Source organism: Bufo bufo, chromosome 5 (assembly GCF_905171765.1).
Source record: "Bufo bufo chromosome 5, aBufBuf1.1, whole genome shotgun sequence".
In the NCBI taxonomy this organism is placed as follows: Eukaryota; Metazoa; Chordata; class Amphibia; order Anura; family Bufonidae; genus Bufo; species Bufo bufo.
In genome coordinates, this window is record NC_053393.1 from 184,652,029 (window position 1) to 184,671,414 (window position 19,386).

Consider the following 19,386-nt stretch of genomic DNA (forward strand, 5'->3'; position numbering starts at 1 on the left):
GAAGGATATGTAAAAAATGGAAAAAAACGGCTGGCACTCACTATGTGGTTTCACATCAAACAACAATTTATTTACCGCTAATTCAACAATGGAATAATAGCAGCAATGCATACAATATTACAGTAAAAACAAAGATATTAAAAAACCCCTAAAAAATAAATAATATAAAATACAATGCACTGATGGTAGCAATGTTTGCAAAAAAACGCACTAGAGTATAATCTCCTGAAGATGTATTAAACAACAGTGATCCTTTGCCTGATGGCAGTGTGTATCCAAATTAATTGTATCAGGGATACTGTCTCTTTAAATAGAGAATATAGCCAAATCCACAGGCTGTATTGGCTGCTGCTGGGGGATATCGTCTCTCTCAATAAATTTATCTTCAGCAGTTCCTTTGTTAGTTAATATTATAGCCTTCAATAGTTGGGTATGTTGTGGGTTGTTGGGAAGTATTGCTTACCCACATTGGACGAGTCTCCGGCAGTCTGGTTCCACCGCTCGTTGTACCGTTCACTCTCGGCGTCCCCGCACTCTGGTATTGGTCACGTGGTATGCCAGAGATATCGCGGGACTTGAAGACTCCAGTCCGATGTTCCTATGCAGGGTGCAGGTCAGATGAAAAAATGGAGCGCTCCACTTGTGCAAGATGGTTTAGATTTCATCGATCATATCCAAGAACTTGATATCAGCAGGGATATAACGCTAAACGCGTTTCGAGGACTTCAATCCTCTTCCTCAGTAGCTATATCCCTGTTGCTAAATCCCCTCCTTTTATATCTTCATAAGCAATCCACAAAATCTGGGCTGGAATCACTTATTCCTATAGTGCGATTTTTGGTGCGTTTCTGGTGCGGTTTTGAAATCGCATATGCGTTTTTTATGGCATTTATTAAGAATATTTTTTTTTTTGTTTTGTTTTTTATTCTTATGTCATTATATAAAAAATAAATTAAAAAAATCCTAAAATTCTGCACTTTTCAGACTGGAACTTCCTGTTCTGTAAAGATCACTTTTCAATAGTCATCTCATTACCATCACAGACAGGATTGCAATAAAATGGACCTCTGTATAGATAACCCAGGATCCGACATTCACAACAGATAATGAATATAGCTTACCTTTTTCCTCCTCTCCCTCCCTGCAAGCTTTATTTTTTTCATATACTAGTAAATTGAATAAAAACACCATCTAATTTATTAATTAGCTAATAGTTGATTTAAGTAACTCCCCTGTTCTTTCATTACAAAACCTGTGGAAAGTAAATTTGATTGGCTACAATTAGTATTCAGAAAGGTTACATCAATGTACAAAGTCTAAGGCTGGGTTCAGACCTGAGCGTTTAACAGCGCGTTCAAACGCGCTGTAAAACGCTCAACACATGAAAACCAATGCTTCCCTATGGCCCTGGTTCTCACTTGAGCGTTTTACAGCGCGTTTGAACGCGCTGAAAAACGCCCTACGCTCAAACAAGTTCTTGAGCTTCTTTGTGGCGTTTTGACGCGCAATTGTGGCCATAGGACACTGCAGTCAATCACACAAACGCGTGTCAAACGCGCGTTTACTATTGCAAAAAACGCGCATAAAAACGCAAGACAAAAACGCGCGTTAAACGCGCATATAAAATGCGCTCAGGTCTGAACCCAGCCTTAGACCACATGTTCATGCTGCAGCTAGGCTGCAGTACTTGCATGATGTATTTGTCATGGTTCAGCTAGAGGTATAGCCTGACAATTTGTGGTAATCCGCATGTAGTTACTTGACTACACCAAGTACAGGTACCTTAAGGGCTCATGCATACGACTATATGTATTTTGCGTTCCGACAAACACAAATCCGCAAAAAAAAAGGATAACATCCATGTGATGTCCTTGTCGTTTTTTTTTTTTTTCCGGCGGATCCATTGTAACAATGCCTGGCCTTGTCCGCAAAACGGACAAGAATAGGACATTAATGATGGCCTTGCGGTTCGCCCGGCAGTCGGTTTGCGGCGAACTTTGCGCTTTTTTGCGATCCGCCAAACATGCGACCATATGGCGATGTCCACGCAGCCATATTATTTTGCATTGCGCCGAACTTTGACCCATGACACATCCATCAGCTGGGACAGGATAGCCAATTGAGATGTTTCAGCACATGGACACATCCCCAACCGGATTACAGAACCCGATCTGGCAGCCATTTTACATTATGTTTTTTGCCAGTGAAGGGAGAGGTTGCATTTTGGAGCAGGGACAGGCTGTTATGAACTTAGGGACACCAAACGCTAGCTAACAGGGCCACAAAAGTCCTTTTAAGGTCTGGTAACATTGTGCTATCGATAGGTGTGATACACAGAGGGGCGTGATATACTTATAATATACTTTCTAACATTGAAAGTATAATATAGTGCATTTGTATGCTTCCAGAAAATACTGATTGAGGGCTGTGATCTATCAGCTTCCACAAAATAGTGATTGAGGTTTTCCATATACCTGCGTCCACAAAATTACTGCTTGAGGGTGATATACCAGCTTCAACTAACAACTGATTGAGGATTGCCATATATCAGCTTCCATAAATAATGCTCTTTTCTAGGGACTTTGGCACAGGGTCATTTTGAAAATGACAGGCAGAAGAAGAGGCAGGCTGTTCCGTAGGGGTAGTAGGGGTTGGGCAAGTGCACCAGTACAGAGCCTAAGTGGGAAGTTGGAGAATGTGCGTGGGATTATGTCAAAGTACGCACCAGAGTTGGTTGAGTGGCTCACTCAGCCTTCCGCTTCTGCACCCTCCTCATCCTCTCTATCTGCACCCTCCTCACTCTCTGCTGTGTGCACCTCCAAAGACACCACCACCACCATAGCCCCTCCACTCGAGTCAGAGGAATAATTTCACATCCATTCCCAGACCTTAACGATGCGCAGCCATTCTTGGCATCGGATCAGAAAGAGGAGGTAGCAACGGCCGCCACCCAGCAGTCTGATGACTGTACCCAGAAAAGCCCAAGGAGGGTGGTCCCCGCTGTTGCTTCCTACTCCAAGATCTCTAATGTCAGTGGTGGTGAAGGTGACGATAATAACGTGTTGATGGACTTCATGTGGGTGCCCACAAAAGAAGAAGAGGAGTGGAGTTCAGAGGGAGAGACGGAGCAGCAGATAGTGAGGAGAAGGAGGAGAAGCATGCATATTTCGCAGTGCACAGGAGGCACAAAGCAGACTGCTAATATATCTGGAGCGAGCCATCCACCATGCACGGTCACATCTTGCGCTCCCAGGACACTGGCACATGGCTCAACAGTGTGTCAGCTGCTGACAATAGTGTTGCCATCTGCAGCCTGTGCTGTCAATTCATAAGTCGCGGTAAGCCCAACACTCACTAGGGATGACCGCCTTAAGAAGGCACTTGGCCTCCCATCACTGAGCACAGTGGGAGCAACACCGTCAGAACCCACAAAACCACACTCCCGGCGCTCCACGTTCTGCCTCTTCTCCTTCTCCTCTCTTCTCCTATTTGTCTTCCATTCCACCTTCCACCGTGCCCTCGTCGCATTCATCTGGCACAAGGCAGGCTTCCATGGCCCAAATGTTTGAGCATAAAAAATTATGATGTCGAATAATCCTCTTGCTCAACGGCTGACCGCTGGCTTGTCGGAACCGCTAGCCCGCAAACTACTGCCATTTAAATTGGTGGACTCGGAGGCCTTTAGAAAATTTGTGGCCATTGGCACAACACAATGGAAGGTCCCCGGAAGGAAATATTACTCCCAGAAGGGCATCCCTGAACTATATGGCCACGTTCAGTGGAAATTTAATATATCTCTGGCACACAGTGTCGGTGCCAAGATACATCTGACCACAGACACGTTGTCTAGCAAACACGGGCAGGAAAGGTACATAACTTTTACTGCCCACTGGGTGAACCTTCTGACGGCCATCAAGCATGTAACCTGCGGCACCTGTGTGGATTTGGTGTTATTGCCATGGATTGCATGCAGGCCGGCCTCTTCTTCTCCTCCTCCTACTCCATCCTCCGTCTCCTCCTCCGCTGACTCCTCCTTTTACACTGCTACCGCCTCTTCAGCTGCACCCACAAGCTCCCCAGTACTTATTCGACGTGTCAGTTGCCGAGCTGTGCTGCGGCTGTTGTGCGTGGAAGCCAAGAGCCACACCGGTCCTGCACTGCTTTCAGCTCTGCGGTCACAGGCCGATCAGTGGCTAACCCCACTCAATTTGACAGTTGGTGTGCGACAACGGTGCCAATCTGCTGAGCGCGAAACAGGGCAAAATGACACATGTGCAGTGCATGACACAAGTCCTGAATGTAGTCGTGCAAGATTTTTTGCCAAATACCCCGGGGTCCAGGAGGTCTTGTGGCCGGCCAGGAAAATCTCTGGCCATTTTAGAAGATCTTACATGGCCATGGCTCGCCTTGTTGACCTTCAGCGGCGACACCACTTGCCTGTAAGACGTCTGATTTGTGACTGCCTGAAGTGCCGGAACTCCACCTTGTATATGATTAATAGGCTACTCTTGCAGAAATGTGCAGCTAACGACTACCTCTGCGGCAGGAAAGGTTCTGGGGAGCTTGGTTTCTTTTCACAGCGCCAGTGGCTGCTCATGCGCGATGCATGCAGACTTCTGTGGCCATTTGATGAAATCACCAAACTGGTAAGTAGCAGCCAGGGCGCCATCAGTGACATCGTACCTTATGCCTTCCTTCTGGAGCGTGCATTGCATCGTGTCATTGATCAAGCCTTCAAGGAAAAGGAGCTGGAACTTGCAATTCTGAATGAATTCCCAGGGTGGGCTACTCTATCTGAGACAAGTCAGCAGGAGTCTAAAGAGGAGTCAGAGGAGGATGGCGGCTGGGGGGAGGAGAAGAAGAAGGAGCAAGATGAACAGGCTTTAAACTTTTCTGGGATCCCTGGTGTTGTCCGTGGCTGGGGGGAAGGAGTCCGAGGAAGATATTCTACTGGGCGATGAGCAGGAGCCTGGGCACTCCACCGCTTCCGATTTTGTGCAAACGGGGGGGCCTTCATGCTCTAGTGTTTGAAGAGGGACCCCCGTATAAAAAGCATAAAGGTCAAGGACCTTTAATGGGTGGCAACCTACTTAGACTCCCAGTACAAACACAAAATGACGGACATGTTACCAGCATCACAGAGGGCTGTCAGAATGCATAATTTCCAGGCCTTTCTTCGAGAAATGCTGCATTCTGCTGTTGCGGGCACTGGCAGAGGAATTTCCACCCACAGCGAAACAATCCTACCAAAAAGAGGGTGGTTTGAAGATGTGTTGGTTACTTCGGATAGGAGATCATTCTTGCAGCCAGCCCATCGACAGCTGCCCTCCGGATCCAGCCTCAGGGAACGCCTAAAACGACAGGTGTCCGACATCATCGGGTTAGCGGCCGATGTAGACACTCTGAGAAGCGAGGAACCCCTTGACTACTGGGTTTGCAGGCTTGACCTGTGGACAGAGCTGTCACAATTTGCAATGGAACTCTTGGCTTGCCCCTCGTCGAGTGTCCTGTCCGAAAGGACGTTCAGCGCAGCAGGGGGGATCGTGACTGATAAGTGCACTCGGCTAGCTCACGACCGTGTGGACTATCTAACATTTTTAAAAATGAATGAGGCATGGATCTCGGAGAAATTCAACACCTGTGATGAACACGTGTAATTGAATTTGCTCATGCCAGCCGACACATATCCGCCACCACCCAGAACAAAGAATAGTCCTTGCATTATGTATACACAGCGGCCAAAAAAGGCATTTTATGTCAGGTGAATGCCTAATTTTTAGTGCCTGAACTGGCCGACAGTTACATATTTATCCTGTGACCGCCTAATGTACCTCCAGCCACAGAATCCAAAGTTCTTTGATGTCAGGTGAATGACTATTGCCTAATTTTTGGGGCCTATACTGGCCGAAAGTTACGGATTTATCGGGTGACCTCCTAATGTACCCCCAGCCACAGAATCCAAAGTTCTGTGCTGTCAGGTGAATGCCTGTACTGGCCGACAGTTACATTTTAATCCTGTGACCGCCTAATGTACCTCTAGCCAGAGAATCAAATTTTCTGTGCTGTCAGGTGAATGCATATTGGCAAATTCTTGGGGCCTGTACTGGCCGACAGTTACATTTTTATCCTGTGACCGCCAAATGTACCTCCAGCCACAGAATCCAAAGTTCTTTGCTGTCAGGTGAATGCCTATTACAGGCATGGCCAACCTGAGGCTCTCCAGATGTTGCAAAACTACAATTCCCACCATGCCCTGCTGTAGGCTGATAGCTGTTGGCAGTGTGGGCATGCTGGGAGTTGTAGTTTTGCAACATCTGGAGAGCCTCAGGTTGGCCATGCCTGGCCTATTGCATAATTTTTGGGGCCTGTACTGGCCGACAGTTACATATTTATCCTGTGACCGCCTAATGTACCTCCAGCCACAGTATCCAAGATTCTCTGCTGTCAGGTGAATACCTATTGCATAATTTTTGGGGCCTGTACTGGCCGACAGTTACATACTTATTCTGTGACCGCCTAATGTACCTCCAGCCACAGAATCCAATGTTCTGTGCTTTCAGGTGAATGCCTATTGGATAATTTTTGGGGCCTGTACTGGCCGACAGTTACATTTTTATTCTGTGACCGCCTAATGTACCTCCAGCCACAGAATCCAAAGTTCTTTGCTGTCAGGTGAACGCCTATTGCCTAATTTCGGGGCCTGAACTGGCCGACAGTTACATTTTTATCCTGTGACCGCTTAATGTAACTCCAACCACAAAATCCAAAATTCATTGCTGTCAGGTGAATTCCTATTGCCTAATTTTTGGAACCTGTACTGGCCAACAGTTAACTTTTTTATCTCTAGCCACATAATCACACCCCTGTCTCACTCCTCCTTCTCTCATTATGGTGGCGTATGAACTGCATTCATCATAAGGACCTTCTAATGTCACACGGTCATGTGACTGTGCCCCCTTATACCCTGCATTGTGCCCTTTTACCACACCCTTTGCTGTGCCCCTAGTCAGACCCTGTACTGTGCCCTCTTATACTCTTTTATCCGTTCACAGTATGGCGGTGCTATCCGGTCACTGTCCAGAGGTGTTTTTCTGGTCAATGTATGGCGGTGGTATCCAATAACTGGATGGCCATAACTGTATCACTTTCCCTGCCCACACCATCCTTTTTTGGCATGAGCGGGAAAAATATGCAGATTGCGGTGCTAAGGACCTTTGCGCCACAATCTGTGTCATAAATACACCTAACATAGACGTATTTCTATATAATAAATGACCACCTAATTGTATTATTATTCGGAGGTAGGGCTAATATCTTCATATTATATAGATTCTAGTGTATTATACTGTGCCCTGTATTTCCCAGTAGAAAATGATCCTTGGGAAACACAGTTCTCATCACTGACCACTAGGACCAGGTAGCGCATTGTCAGTACATGGCGGCCTTCCCTCTCTGCCACGCTGCTCTGCTGTGTACTGGTGCTTATTCTGCACTAGGGCTGGGTTTACATCCTATTTTTGCCATCCATTTAATGCATACCAAAAATGTATACGTTAAAAGATGCCTCTGGCTGATGTTGTACAGTGGCGTTCGTTACCATACAGTTTTTTCAGGTTCGCCTACCATTAAAGTGAATGGGGCCCGCCGCGAACGCGTGGTTCGCGAATATTTGATCGCGAACGTGTGTTCGCGAATCGTTTATCACTATTGGACATTTTCTTGTTTTGTGGACTTGTGGACATACGGATGCAGAATGCATGCGGAGTCATTTTGTGGCCCCATTGAATTAAATGGTTCAGCATATGGGCTGCAAAAAAATTAAAATTAAACGGACACCGACAAAAAAATATGTACAGGTGCATGAGCCCTAAGGAATGTTTTGTCTTCATCCTTAATATTGACATGTATTAGTTAGCATTATAATGAAAAAAGGTGTAACAAGAAAAAAAAAATAATAATAATACAACCCAATTAACTATCAATGAAATCCTAGAATATTAGGCTATCATCAAGGATCAAGATCATGCAGATACTTAGATGATGATCCAAGGAGTCGCTAGCATTAGCCAAATTCTGGTATTATTTGCAGTGATTATGGAAGAATAGAAAAAATAACTAGAGCCCTAGAACAGTGCTAGGACAGAATGAAATGAATAGAATTAATTAGCAATTCATTTACATTCAGATTTTTTGTATTTGAAAATAAAAGTAATTTGTAATATTGTAAGTAAAATATTATGTAATATTTAAGTAATTAAAAATTAGGCACTATTTCTAAAAATAATATGCTAATTGAAGACTTAATAACATTCAAACGTATATAGTCGATTTCTAAAAGGAAGACTCTTGATATATATGTACACAGGAAAGATCCATTGGCATCTATTTAATTGTGTAGAACAAAGGCACAGGCTCTTTAGCACAGACCTTAACAAAACAATTAATAGTTGCCAGTACCCTGTGGGTCCAATTAAATGTTTCACTTAGTTAAACCTGGTTAATTTCAGCCTTGTAAGCAGGCAAGAACAATTACAGGGCATGCTAGTGTACAGTACCTTTTAAACATATTAAAATACAAACAAGAAGGCAACAAAGTGCCTCATTAAGATAATTATTTTATAAGATAAATCGACTCAATATTATTATGTAAAATTGAGTAAACATGTTAATGGGATACATAGAAAAAATCTTGCTAATGTTTTCATTGATATCTCAAGAAAAAGTATGATAGAAAATAAATATTTTCAAATACTGTATCTAATCATTTATTCACAGATCATCATTTGAAATACTGTATCAAGCAAAGATTTGGTTTATGTGAAAACGTAAATCATGAGAAAATTTATGATTTTTATTACAATTTTGAATAAATATATTGAACCCTTTCTGTTTTATCATTGTTGACTCCGGTTTTTAGTATATATATATATATATATACACTGCTCAAAAAAATAAAGGGAACACTTAAACAACACAATGTAACTCCAAGTCAATCACACTTCTGTGAAATCAAACTGTCCACTTAGGAAGCAACACTGAGTGACAATCAATTTCACATGCTGTTGTGCAAATGGGATAGACAACAGGTGGAAATTATAGGCAATTAGCAAGACACCCCCAATAAAAGAGTGGTTCTGCAGGTGGTAACCACAGACCACTTCTCAGTTCCTATGCTTCCTGGCAGATTTTTTGGTCACTTTTGAATGCTGGCGGTGCTTTCACTCTAGTGGTAGCATGAGATGGAGTCTACAACCCACACAAGTGGCTCAGGTAGTGCAGCTTATCCAGGATGGCACATCAATGCGAGCTGTGGCAAGAAGGTTTTCTGTGTCTGTCAGCGTAGTGTCCAGAGCATGGAGGTGCTACCAGGAGACAGGCCAGTACATCAGGAGACGTGGAGGAGGCCGTAGGAGGGCAACAACCCAGCAGCAGGACCGCTACCTCCGCGTTTGTGCAAGGAGGAACAGGAGGAGCACTGCCAGAGTCCTGCAAAATGACCTCCAGCAGGCCACAAATGTGCATGTGTCTGTTCAAACGGTCAGAAACAGACTCCATGAGGGTGATATGAGGGCCCGACGTCCACAGGTAGGGGTTGTGCTTACAGCCCAACACCGTGCAGGAAGTTTGGCATTTGGCAGAGAACACCAAGATTGGCAAATTCGCCACTGGCACCCTGTGCTCTTCACAGATGAAAGCAGGTTCACACTGAGCACATGTGACAGACGTGACAGAGTCTGGAGACGCCGTGGAGAACGTTCTGCTGCCTGCAACATCCTCTAGCATGACCGGTTTGGCATTGGGTCAGTAATGGTGTGGGGTGGCATTTCTTTGGAGGGCCGCACAGCCCTCCATGTGCTCGCCAGAGGTAGCCTGACTGCCATTAGGTACCGAGATGAGATCCTAAGACCCCTTGTAAGACCATATGCTGGTGCGGTTGGCCCTGGGTTCCTCCTAATGCAAGACAATGCTAGACCTCATGTGGCTGGAGTGTGTCAGCAGTTCCTGCAAGACGAAGGTATTGATGCTATGGACTGGCCCGTCCGTTATCCCAGACCTGAATCCTATTGAGCACATCTGGGCCATCATGTCTCGCTCTATGCACCACAGACTGTCCTGGAGTTGGCAGATGCTTTAGTCCAGGTCTGGGAGGAGATCCCTCAGGAGACCATCCGCCACCTCATCAGGAGCATGCACAGGCGTGCAGGGAGGTCATACAGGCACGTGGAGGCCACACACTCTACTGAGCTTCATTTTGACTTGTTTTAAGGACATTACATCAAAGTTGGATCAGCCTATAGTGTGTTTTTCCACTTTAATTTTGAGTGTGACTCCAAATCCAGACCTCCATGGGTTGAAAAATTTGATTTCCATTTTTTTATTTTTGTGTGATTTTGTTGTCAGCACATTCAACTATGTAAATAACAAAGTATTTCAGAAGAATATTTAATTAATTTAGATCTAGGATGTGTTATTTTTGTGTTCCCTTTATTTTTTTGAGCAGTGTGTATATATATATATATATATGTATCTTGGGGTATCTGGCACAAAGACATTAACCACAGATCCTTTAAGTCCTGTAAGTTGCAAGATGGGAATGGTGACATCAAGGATGATATGTTTTCCAACACAGTCCACAGAGGCTCGATTGGATTGAGGAGTGCAGAATTTGTCAAACTATAGTCAAACAATTAAACAATGTTTAGGACTGAGGTAGGTGCCACATGAATTCGTAGACCCAAGGATTCTCAGTAATACATTGCAAAGAGCATCACACTACTTTCGCAACCAGCACCATACATGTACGGCGCTGGAGCGATAGGCAAACATGGCTCCCGCTCGCACGTGCAGAGGGAGTCATGGCCGGCATGTCTCTGCTGTTAGAAACAGTAGAGACCTGCAGCGAATTACCGCGACCAGCAATAATGCCGATCGTGGTATTTTAAGGCTTTAGATGCCGTGATCAAGTGAGATCACAGCATCTAAAGTGTCAAAAACCGACATCACCTGCGGCCAGTGGTCATGTTGGTAATTGCTTTGAATGCTCTGAGTCTCGCTGACAAAACCCAGAGCATTTATACTGCAATTCTTATTTTGGCCACCAGATGAAAGGCCAACATAAGATATGAGCAAAAGACAGCAATAAACTCATTTTAAAAATACATGATTGTTCAAATTTAAAACACAGATTTTATAGGCTCATATGAGCTATAAAATAATTACAATTTTTTTTTAAAAGTGCTAAAAATATATAAACATTTTAAAATATAAAAGTTTAAATCACCCCCCTTTCAGTATAATAAAAAAACAAATACCTAAATAACAAAAAATATAAACATCATGGGTATCACCTCGACTGAAAACGCCCATACTATTAAAATATAAAAATATTTTTCCAATACGACAAATGGTGTAACGGAAAAAAGGGTCAAAATGGCCAATTTGCAATTTTTTCATTGCTTCTCTTACCCAAATTTTTTTTATAAAATGTGATCAAAAAGTCACACATACTCCAAAATGGTATCAATAAAAACTAAAGATTGTCCTGCAAAAAATGAGCCCTCACACAGCTCAGTAGATATAACTTTACAAAAGTTATATGGGTCAGAATGTGGTGATGTAACAAAAATATTTTTTTCAAAGTTTATTTTTACACTATTTAGACATATAAACCCTATACATATGGGTTATTGTTATAATCGAACTGACCCAGAGAATGAAGGACATGGGTCAGTTTTGCCACAAATGAAACGCCATTGGAACAAAACCCGTAAAACGGTGGAGGAATAGTTTTTTGTTTCCAATTTCACCCCATTTGGATTTTTTTTTACCGCTTCCCACTACATTGTATGCCATAATTAATGGTGGCATTAGAAAGTACCACTTGTTCAGAGAAAAATAAGCCCTCATACGGCTATGTGAATGGAAATATAAAAAAATTATGTCTCAAGGAACATAAGGAAGAAAAATGAAAACGCAAAAAAGGAAAAACCACCAGTAGTGAAAGTACTAAAAGTATCTTGTGGCATATGGCACCAAGACATTAGCCAAAGATCCTTTAAGTCCTGTAAGTTGCAAGATAGTAATGGTGACTCCATGGATGACTTGTTTTCCAGCACAGCCCAAACTCAATTGGATTGAGGATTGCAGAATTTGGAGGCCAAGTAAAACTATAGTCAAACATTTAAACAATATTTAAGCCTGAGGTATGCGTTACATGAATTCGTAGATCCAAGAATTCCCAGTAATACATTGCAAAGAGCATCACACTGCCTCACATTTGCCATTGTTGTACCATCTCTTCTCTAGATAATTGACACACATACAGCTTACATCTGCCACACATTTTGCTATTTCTCACCGTGACTTGCTACTGTGGTCATCTGCTTCAAATAGCTATATCACAGCTCAAGCACCCATTTCAGAGGCAGCCCAAATTACGGTTTTATATGCTTCATCATAGGGATCTTACACTGAATTTTTATATATATTTTTTGCTCGGGTTAGCAATGAGTTTTGTCCCCAACATCTTTCAGCATTTTATTGTTATTTGCTGTAAGTGAAAGTGCTATTCCATACTGCAGAAAAATGGTATATACCATACCAATAGAGGGCAAAAGAACACTCTTTTGGCCTCCATCTGGTGAATGTTGTCCTATGGATAGGTCTAACATATGAACCTGGACTGGAACTTTCTAGGACTATAAGGCAATTGTACACTGCTAAACACACTGTTTAAGCAGCCTGCCTATGGCACCAAAATATCTTGTTCAAGCCTCACATATGCATGGATCCTATATTTTTTACTTCAGCATTTACAAGTTTAATAAAAGGAATCACTGTTAATGTAGAGAGATAAAAACAATAATAATAAGAAGACGTACCTGACCAACATACATTGGCTTTTTCACTTCTTGTTCCTCAGTGACATACAATGGCTCCCATGACCATCCTCGCTTTACCCTTACAAGATTTGCTGGTTTCATTTCTTGATTAGGAATATTCAATAAATTCATACAAGGCCATAGTATGAAAAGTTCCGCCAATATAGAAAGCCATGTAGAAATGTTTCTCATATTGTACATTCCAACGGTAAAAAAAATCAATTTATCCTTGAAATTTCTTTTCAGCAATGTATGCTTCACATTGTCCTTGGTTCAGTATGTCCTCTGGGACACTGAATTCCATAATCTTCTAAACCCTTAAATAAAAAATAAAATACAAAATTAAGTACAGTTTGCTATTTTATTACGTATAAATAAATGCAATTTGTATTTTACGTAGTAACCCATCTCTGTACTTTCATGCATTGTGTATGTATTGATGTAAACTTGTACTTTGGGTACAGTTTTGTAGCTGTCTTTCTGGAGTATATTTAAGAACACAACTAAAAAGCATTGTTTTCTGTAGCCAGTACTTGTATTTAGTATAATGGATATATTCAGTATGATAATAAAAGTATCTAATTAAAAAAAAAAATAAAATTGTATGTATATATATAAAAGCCCTCTGCTATTTTAACTTAAAGTGACCTTAAAGTTTGAGAAAAATTAATCACATTAAGTAGGTGCTATCCTTTACATCTTTTCAACTGGAGATCTGTTGATTCCAAAGTTCCTCTTCTGTCATTCAAGATGACCACACTGCTTCTTAGACTCACTTTGCAATGGTAGTCTAAGACACTTCTGGCTTAACCAGCCATGCTCTTTGATTGGCCGCACTGCTCACATGAGCAATGCTGGCCAATCCCAGAACAGCGGCTAGTACCTTTGGCTACCAAATGCATAGTAAGTACCAGGTAGTCTGAGAAGCAGTTTGTCATTTTTGGATGTCAGAGGAGCTAGAGAATTGATAGACCTGCAGCTAGAAAGTTGAAAAGGACAGCACTAGCTAAGTGTTCTGTTCATTCACCAGTTAATGTTAATTATTTTCTTGAATGAAGAGGGTCATTTTAAAGAATATATATTATCACAATGCCCTGTTGACAAAAAGTACCATCTATGCATTTTGGATATTTCAAAAGATATATGGTTTTAGGTTTGTATAGTTTCTAATTAAAAAAGGTTTTATAAAAAAAATGATAGTTTAGACCTTTCTGGTCTTCAAATGGCACCAGCTCGTAGGCACCATAACCGCTGGGTTTCTGCTGTTTTAAACAGCAGATGCCTGTGGCTACTGTCTGTGATTGGCGATAATGCTTATTGCAGAGATTTAACCTCCCAGATGCTCTAGTCCAGGCATGCTCAACCTGCGGCCCTCCAGCTGTTGTAAAACTACAACTCCCACAATGCCCTGCTGTAGGCTGATAGCTGTAGGCTGTTCAGCATGCTGGGAGTTGTAGTTTTGCAACAGCTGGAGGGCTGCAGGTTGAGCATGCCTGCTCTAGTCAGTTGTGACCATGGTATCTAAAGTGGCTTTCCCAGGGAGAGCTGTACTCCCGGGTCCTGAACGGCTCCCTCACATAGTGAACAGGTTTGCCATTGGTTGTATATAAAATCCCTAGTCCCTCTGAAAGGATCCAACTGGCCTAGCAGAGTACCAGAGATCCTCCAGTGGGCCCAGTCTCTGAAGTCACAGTGGGCTCCAAAGTTCTAGGACAGAAATACCATTGGAGCTAATCACTTTGCATTAGGTTCTATTTTTTTATTCAAAACTTATTAGATTTTATTGATGATATGGTATTGGCCCCAGGAATAATTTCTTCTGGTGGACCCAAGTAACCCCAGTCCAACATTGCTGAAGAAGACTTTTACTACTGTAGTTCTTATGGAGCCCTGCAGGTGGCTATTCTCCAAAAGAGCGCAGCAAATCTGTAATGAATAACAATAGAATTGTATTGCCATGTATTGCAGAAGCAATTTAATGATAACTCATTATAGTAATCTAGGGTGACAAAAAAAAGAAAACAATAGAAAACAAATGTAAGAAAATAAAAAATATAAAAAATCTGAAAATACAATAATTCAAATCACCACCCTTCCCCCATAATTAAAATAAACAATGAAAAAACAATGTGTTTCTCAATAGATATTTCTAAAAATTAGCAATTTGCTTAGCTCTCGCGTGATGTATAATATTTGTTATAGTTATTACCTTTGTAATAGTCATTACCCTTAAAAGTGTCTATACCATGCTTAGGAATTTATTTATAAATTCATCTATGTGTAAAAGGTCCATATGTACAGAAAATACATATAAAAAAAAGAAAAAAAAGAAAAGTTAAATATTTTGTAACATTATTTTCTGACCTTGTCCTTAAAATGATAGCTTAATCTGCTATGCTGCTTTGTAAGGCTACTTTCACACTCGCGTTTTGGGCTGATTCGTCATTTGCCATCTGCAAAAACTGATCCGTTACAATAATACAACCACATGCATCCGTCACGATCTGATCAGTTTGTATTTTCTGTAACATAGCCAAGACGGATCCGTAATGAACTCCATTGAAAGTCAATAGGAGACGGATCCGTTTTCTATTGTGCCAGATTGTGTCAGAGAAAATTAATCTGTCCCTATTGACTTACATTGTGTGCCAGGGCGCATCCGTTTGGTTCAGTTTTGTCAAGTGGACAGCAAAACGCCTCCAGAGTGGAATAGTGACTGATCGGATGGAAAATGATGCATTCTGAGCGGATCCTTTTCCATTCAGAATGCATTAGGGCAAAACTAATCCATTTTGGACCGCTTGTGAGAGCCCATGACAGATCTCACAAACGGAAAGCCAAAACGCGAGTGTGAAAGTAACCTAACACACCACATCTTTCCTCTTGCCTTTAACAATGATATAATGGCATTTGTGCCTTAAATAGTGACCCCTAGGGATGTATTTGTGTAAACATAGCACAAGTAGTTAAATGTTGTTATGAGGAGATACAGTGGTGCCTGAAAGTGTCCTCCTGAACTCATTAACAGTAACATTAGCTAATGTGAGAAAGGCCTTTAGTTGCTTTGAGGTTATATTGGGTTCCCTTGTGACCTCAGATTATTACACACCCTGCTCTTGGTGGGATCTTTGTTGGTCAACCACTCCTGGGAAGGGCAATAAATGTATTGAATTCCCTCCATGTGTACACAATCTGTCATATTGTGGATAGGTGTAGCACTTTAAAGATCATTTTGTAACCTTGTCCAGCCAAATGACCATCAACAACTCTTCCTCTGAGCGTCTCAGAAATCACCTTTAATAAATTTCTGTTCTTCAAATAAAACAGGTTGCCTACTCAGAATCAATTGTCATCCCCTTAACTGAAAACAGCTGACTCTAATTTCATCTTCAAATTATCTGCTAATCGAAAAGGTTCACATACTTTTGTCACTCACAGAATTGTGATATTGGATCATTTTCCTTAATAAATAAATGAGTCTAATATTTTTAACTCATTTGTTTTCTTTGGTTATCTTTTTTTCTAATTTTAGGACTTAACCAAAAGAATAACACCACACATGAAATATAAATGAAAAACAATAATATAAAATCATTACATAAAATGCAGTATAGACTCACAATATGTGAAGCCCTCCCACCACTACTACAAGTACAGCCCCTCACCACATAGCACCTATAATAACGTAATACAATGATACCCAGCCATGATTGTAAATGCTCGTAATACATTATAAATCTATATATGCAGTGTCCCACTATGTGGGAACTTCTGAACTATCATATTTAATGTATTGTGGTATAAAGTTGTAATTCCTATTATCAGGCTATAAGAGTGTCATTTCATCTATTCGTCCCTCGGTGGTGCTGGAATCACTGATATATATATCTGGGGTTTGCTAATAAAGTTAATTAGGGAGTGGAGTAGAACAGTGTTGAGAACTGAGAGGAAGTTAATGGTGGAGGTGAACAAGAGCAGTCCACAATGTAGCTGCCATTTCAACCCCTTGGCCCTGATCAAGCCAAGGGAGTATTCAGAACAGTATTACAGCAGCATAGCACAGACCAGTGAGTCTACGTCTGATATAGAGAAAGTCTAGTGGAGGTTTGAGTTAAATTAGCCAATAGACTTCAGTGACCAGGAGGAACCTAAAAGTACCTGGACACAGCCGGATGATTAGTGCGCAGAATTGTCCTTCACCATATGCCTCTATGGACATAGTGGACCGTAATTCTTCAGTGAGCATCCTTTCCAAAGAATGGAGCAGAAGACTGATGCCTGCCATTAGGGAGCCGCCCTGTGGATTGCTACTGACCAGTAAGAAGTTTATTATATTCAGACTAGTGTTGGGCGAGCATGCTCGTCTGAACACTAGTTCGGCTCGAGCATTGCGATGCTCGGCACATTGCGCTGTTCGGCTGAATACCGCGTGTGGTCAAGCGCGATGCTCGAGTCTCCTCCCCGCAGGTTTGTTGGCTGCTATGCAGCCAATAAACGTGCAGGTAAGAACTGCCATTAACTGTAATGCCGTAGCCATGTTGGCTGCTGGCATTACAGTGATTGGCTGGCCGGAACACATCGGGTGCTATATATCACCCGATGACATGTGTTCGGCTCAGTATTAGTCAGGGAGAACTGGAGATCAGAAGGGAGAGATAGTGTATGGATTGAAATAGCAATATTTAAGTTTTTATACTTGTTATAGACCCAAAAGTCCATTTAAGGACTATTGTGTGTGGCAGCAATATATATTTTTAGCGCAACCTGCACTAAATTGCTAAAACTTGTTAGAGACCGAAAAGTCCTTTTAAGGACTATAGTTGTATCTGGCAGCAATATATATTTTTAGCACAACCTGTGCTAAATAGCTTGCAATTATTTGGCCGCTGCAGACAGCTACATTTTCTGCGCTACATCTCCTGTATAACGTGTGTGCAGCCTAAGAATATCTGTGACATCCAGTGTACTTTTTCCATAGATGGTGTCCGCTGCGGACAGTTACATTACCTGCGCTACATCTCCTGAATAACGTTAGCGCATCCGAAATATCAGTGACATTCAGTGTAATTTGTTTTGCCGCTGGTGACAGCAACATTATCTGTGCTACATCTCCTGTGTAACGTGTGCGCAGCCTAAAAATATCTGTGACATCCAGTGTACTTTTTCCGTAGACAGTGTCCGCTGCAGACAGTTATACTACCTGCGCTAAATCTCATTTATAACATATCCAAAATATCAGTGACATTCAGTCTAATTTTTTTGCTGCTGGTAGCAGCGATATTACCTGCGCTACATCTCCAGTATAACGTTAGCGCATCCGAAATATCAGTTACATTCAGTGTAATTTTTTTTGCCGCTAGTGACAGCAACATTATCTGCGCTACATCTCCTGTGTAACGTGTGCGCAGCCTAAAAATATCTGTGACATCCAGTGTACTTTTTCCGTAGACAGTGTCCACTGCAGCAGTTATACTACCTGCGCTACATCTCATTTATAACATATCCGAAATATCAGTGACATTCAGTCAAATTTTTTTGCTGCTGGTAGCAGCGATATTACCTGCGCTACATCTCCAGTATAACGTTAGCGCATCCGAAATATCAGTGACATTCAGTGTAATTTGTTTTGCCGCTGGTGACAGCAACATTATCTGTGCTACATCTCCTGTGTAACGTGTGCGCAGCCTAAAAATATCTGTGACATCCAGTGTACTTTTTCCGTAGACAGTGTCCGCTGCAGCAGTTATACTACCTGCGCTACATCTCATTTATAACATATCCGAAATATCAGTGACATTCAGTCAAATTTTTTTTGCTGCTGGTGACAGCGACATTACCTGTGCTATGCCTCCTGTATAACGTTTGCCCATCCAAAATATCAGTGATATTCATTCAGTGTCATTTTTTTTAGGCGGTGGTGACAGCGACATTACTTGCGCTATACCTCCTGTATAATGTTTGTGCAACCTAAATATCAGTGACATTCATTCAGTGTAATTTTTTATTAGCCGCTGGTAACAGCGACATTACTTGCGCTATACCTCCTGTTTAAGGTGTGCACATCTTAAATATCAGTGACATTCATTCAGTGTAATTTTTTATTAGGCGGTGGTGGAGGTGTTTAACGTGTGCGCATCCTAAAAATATCTATGACTGTGTACTTTATTTGCGCATACACTTACAAAACCTGCACTACTGTACGTGTGACATATTTGCAAGCATATATACCATTTAATATGCGCAAGGCGAGCAGTAGGGACGGGGAAGAGGCCGTGCTGCTGATGGTGCACGCAGAGGCCGTGGCCCTGGGAGCGGTGAAACTGTGCCTGCTGCCAGAGCACAAGAAACTCACTAATCCGCGATACCTAGCTTCATGTACCAGTTTGCAGGGTGATGCTGGACACCACTCTCAAAGTCAGAACAGTGCGACCAGGTGGTCGGTTGGATTGCAGCAGATGATGCTTCCAGTCAGTTAAGCACCACCCTGTCTTCCACGAAGTCCAGT

At 42.1% G+C, this 19,386-nt stretch overlaps 1 protein-coding gene across 1 annotated transcript in view; it reads right to left on the minus strand.

The window, feature by feature from the left end:
• Window positions 1-19,386, minus strand: part of LOC121001798 (cadherin-19-like) — a 379,802-nt gene that overhangs the window by 311,616 nt on the left and 48,800 nt on the right. The window contains exon 2 of the mRNA XM_040433012.1: window positions 12,882-13,198. Coding sequence (XP_040288946.1) covers window positions 12,882-13,082 — 201 coding nt within the window. The 5' untranslated portion in view covers window positions 13,083-13,198. The remainder of the gene's footprint in view (window positions 1-12,881; window positions 13,199-19,386) is intronic.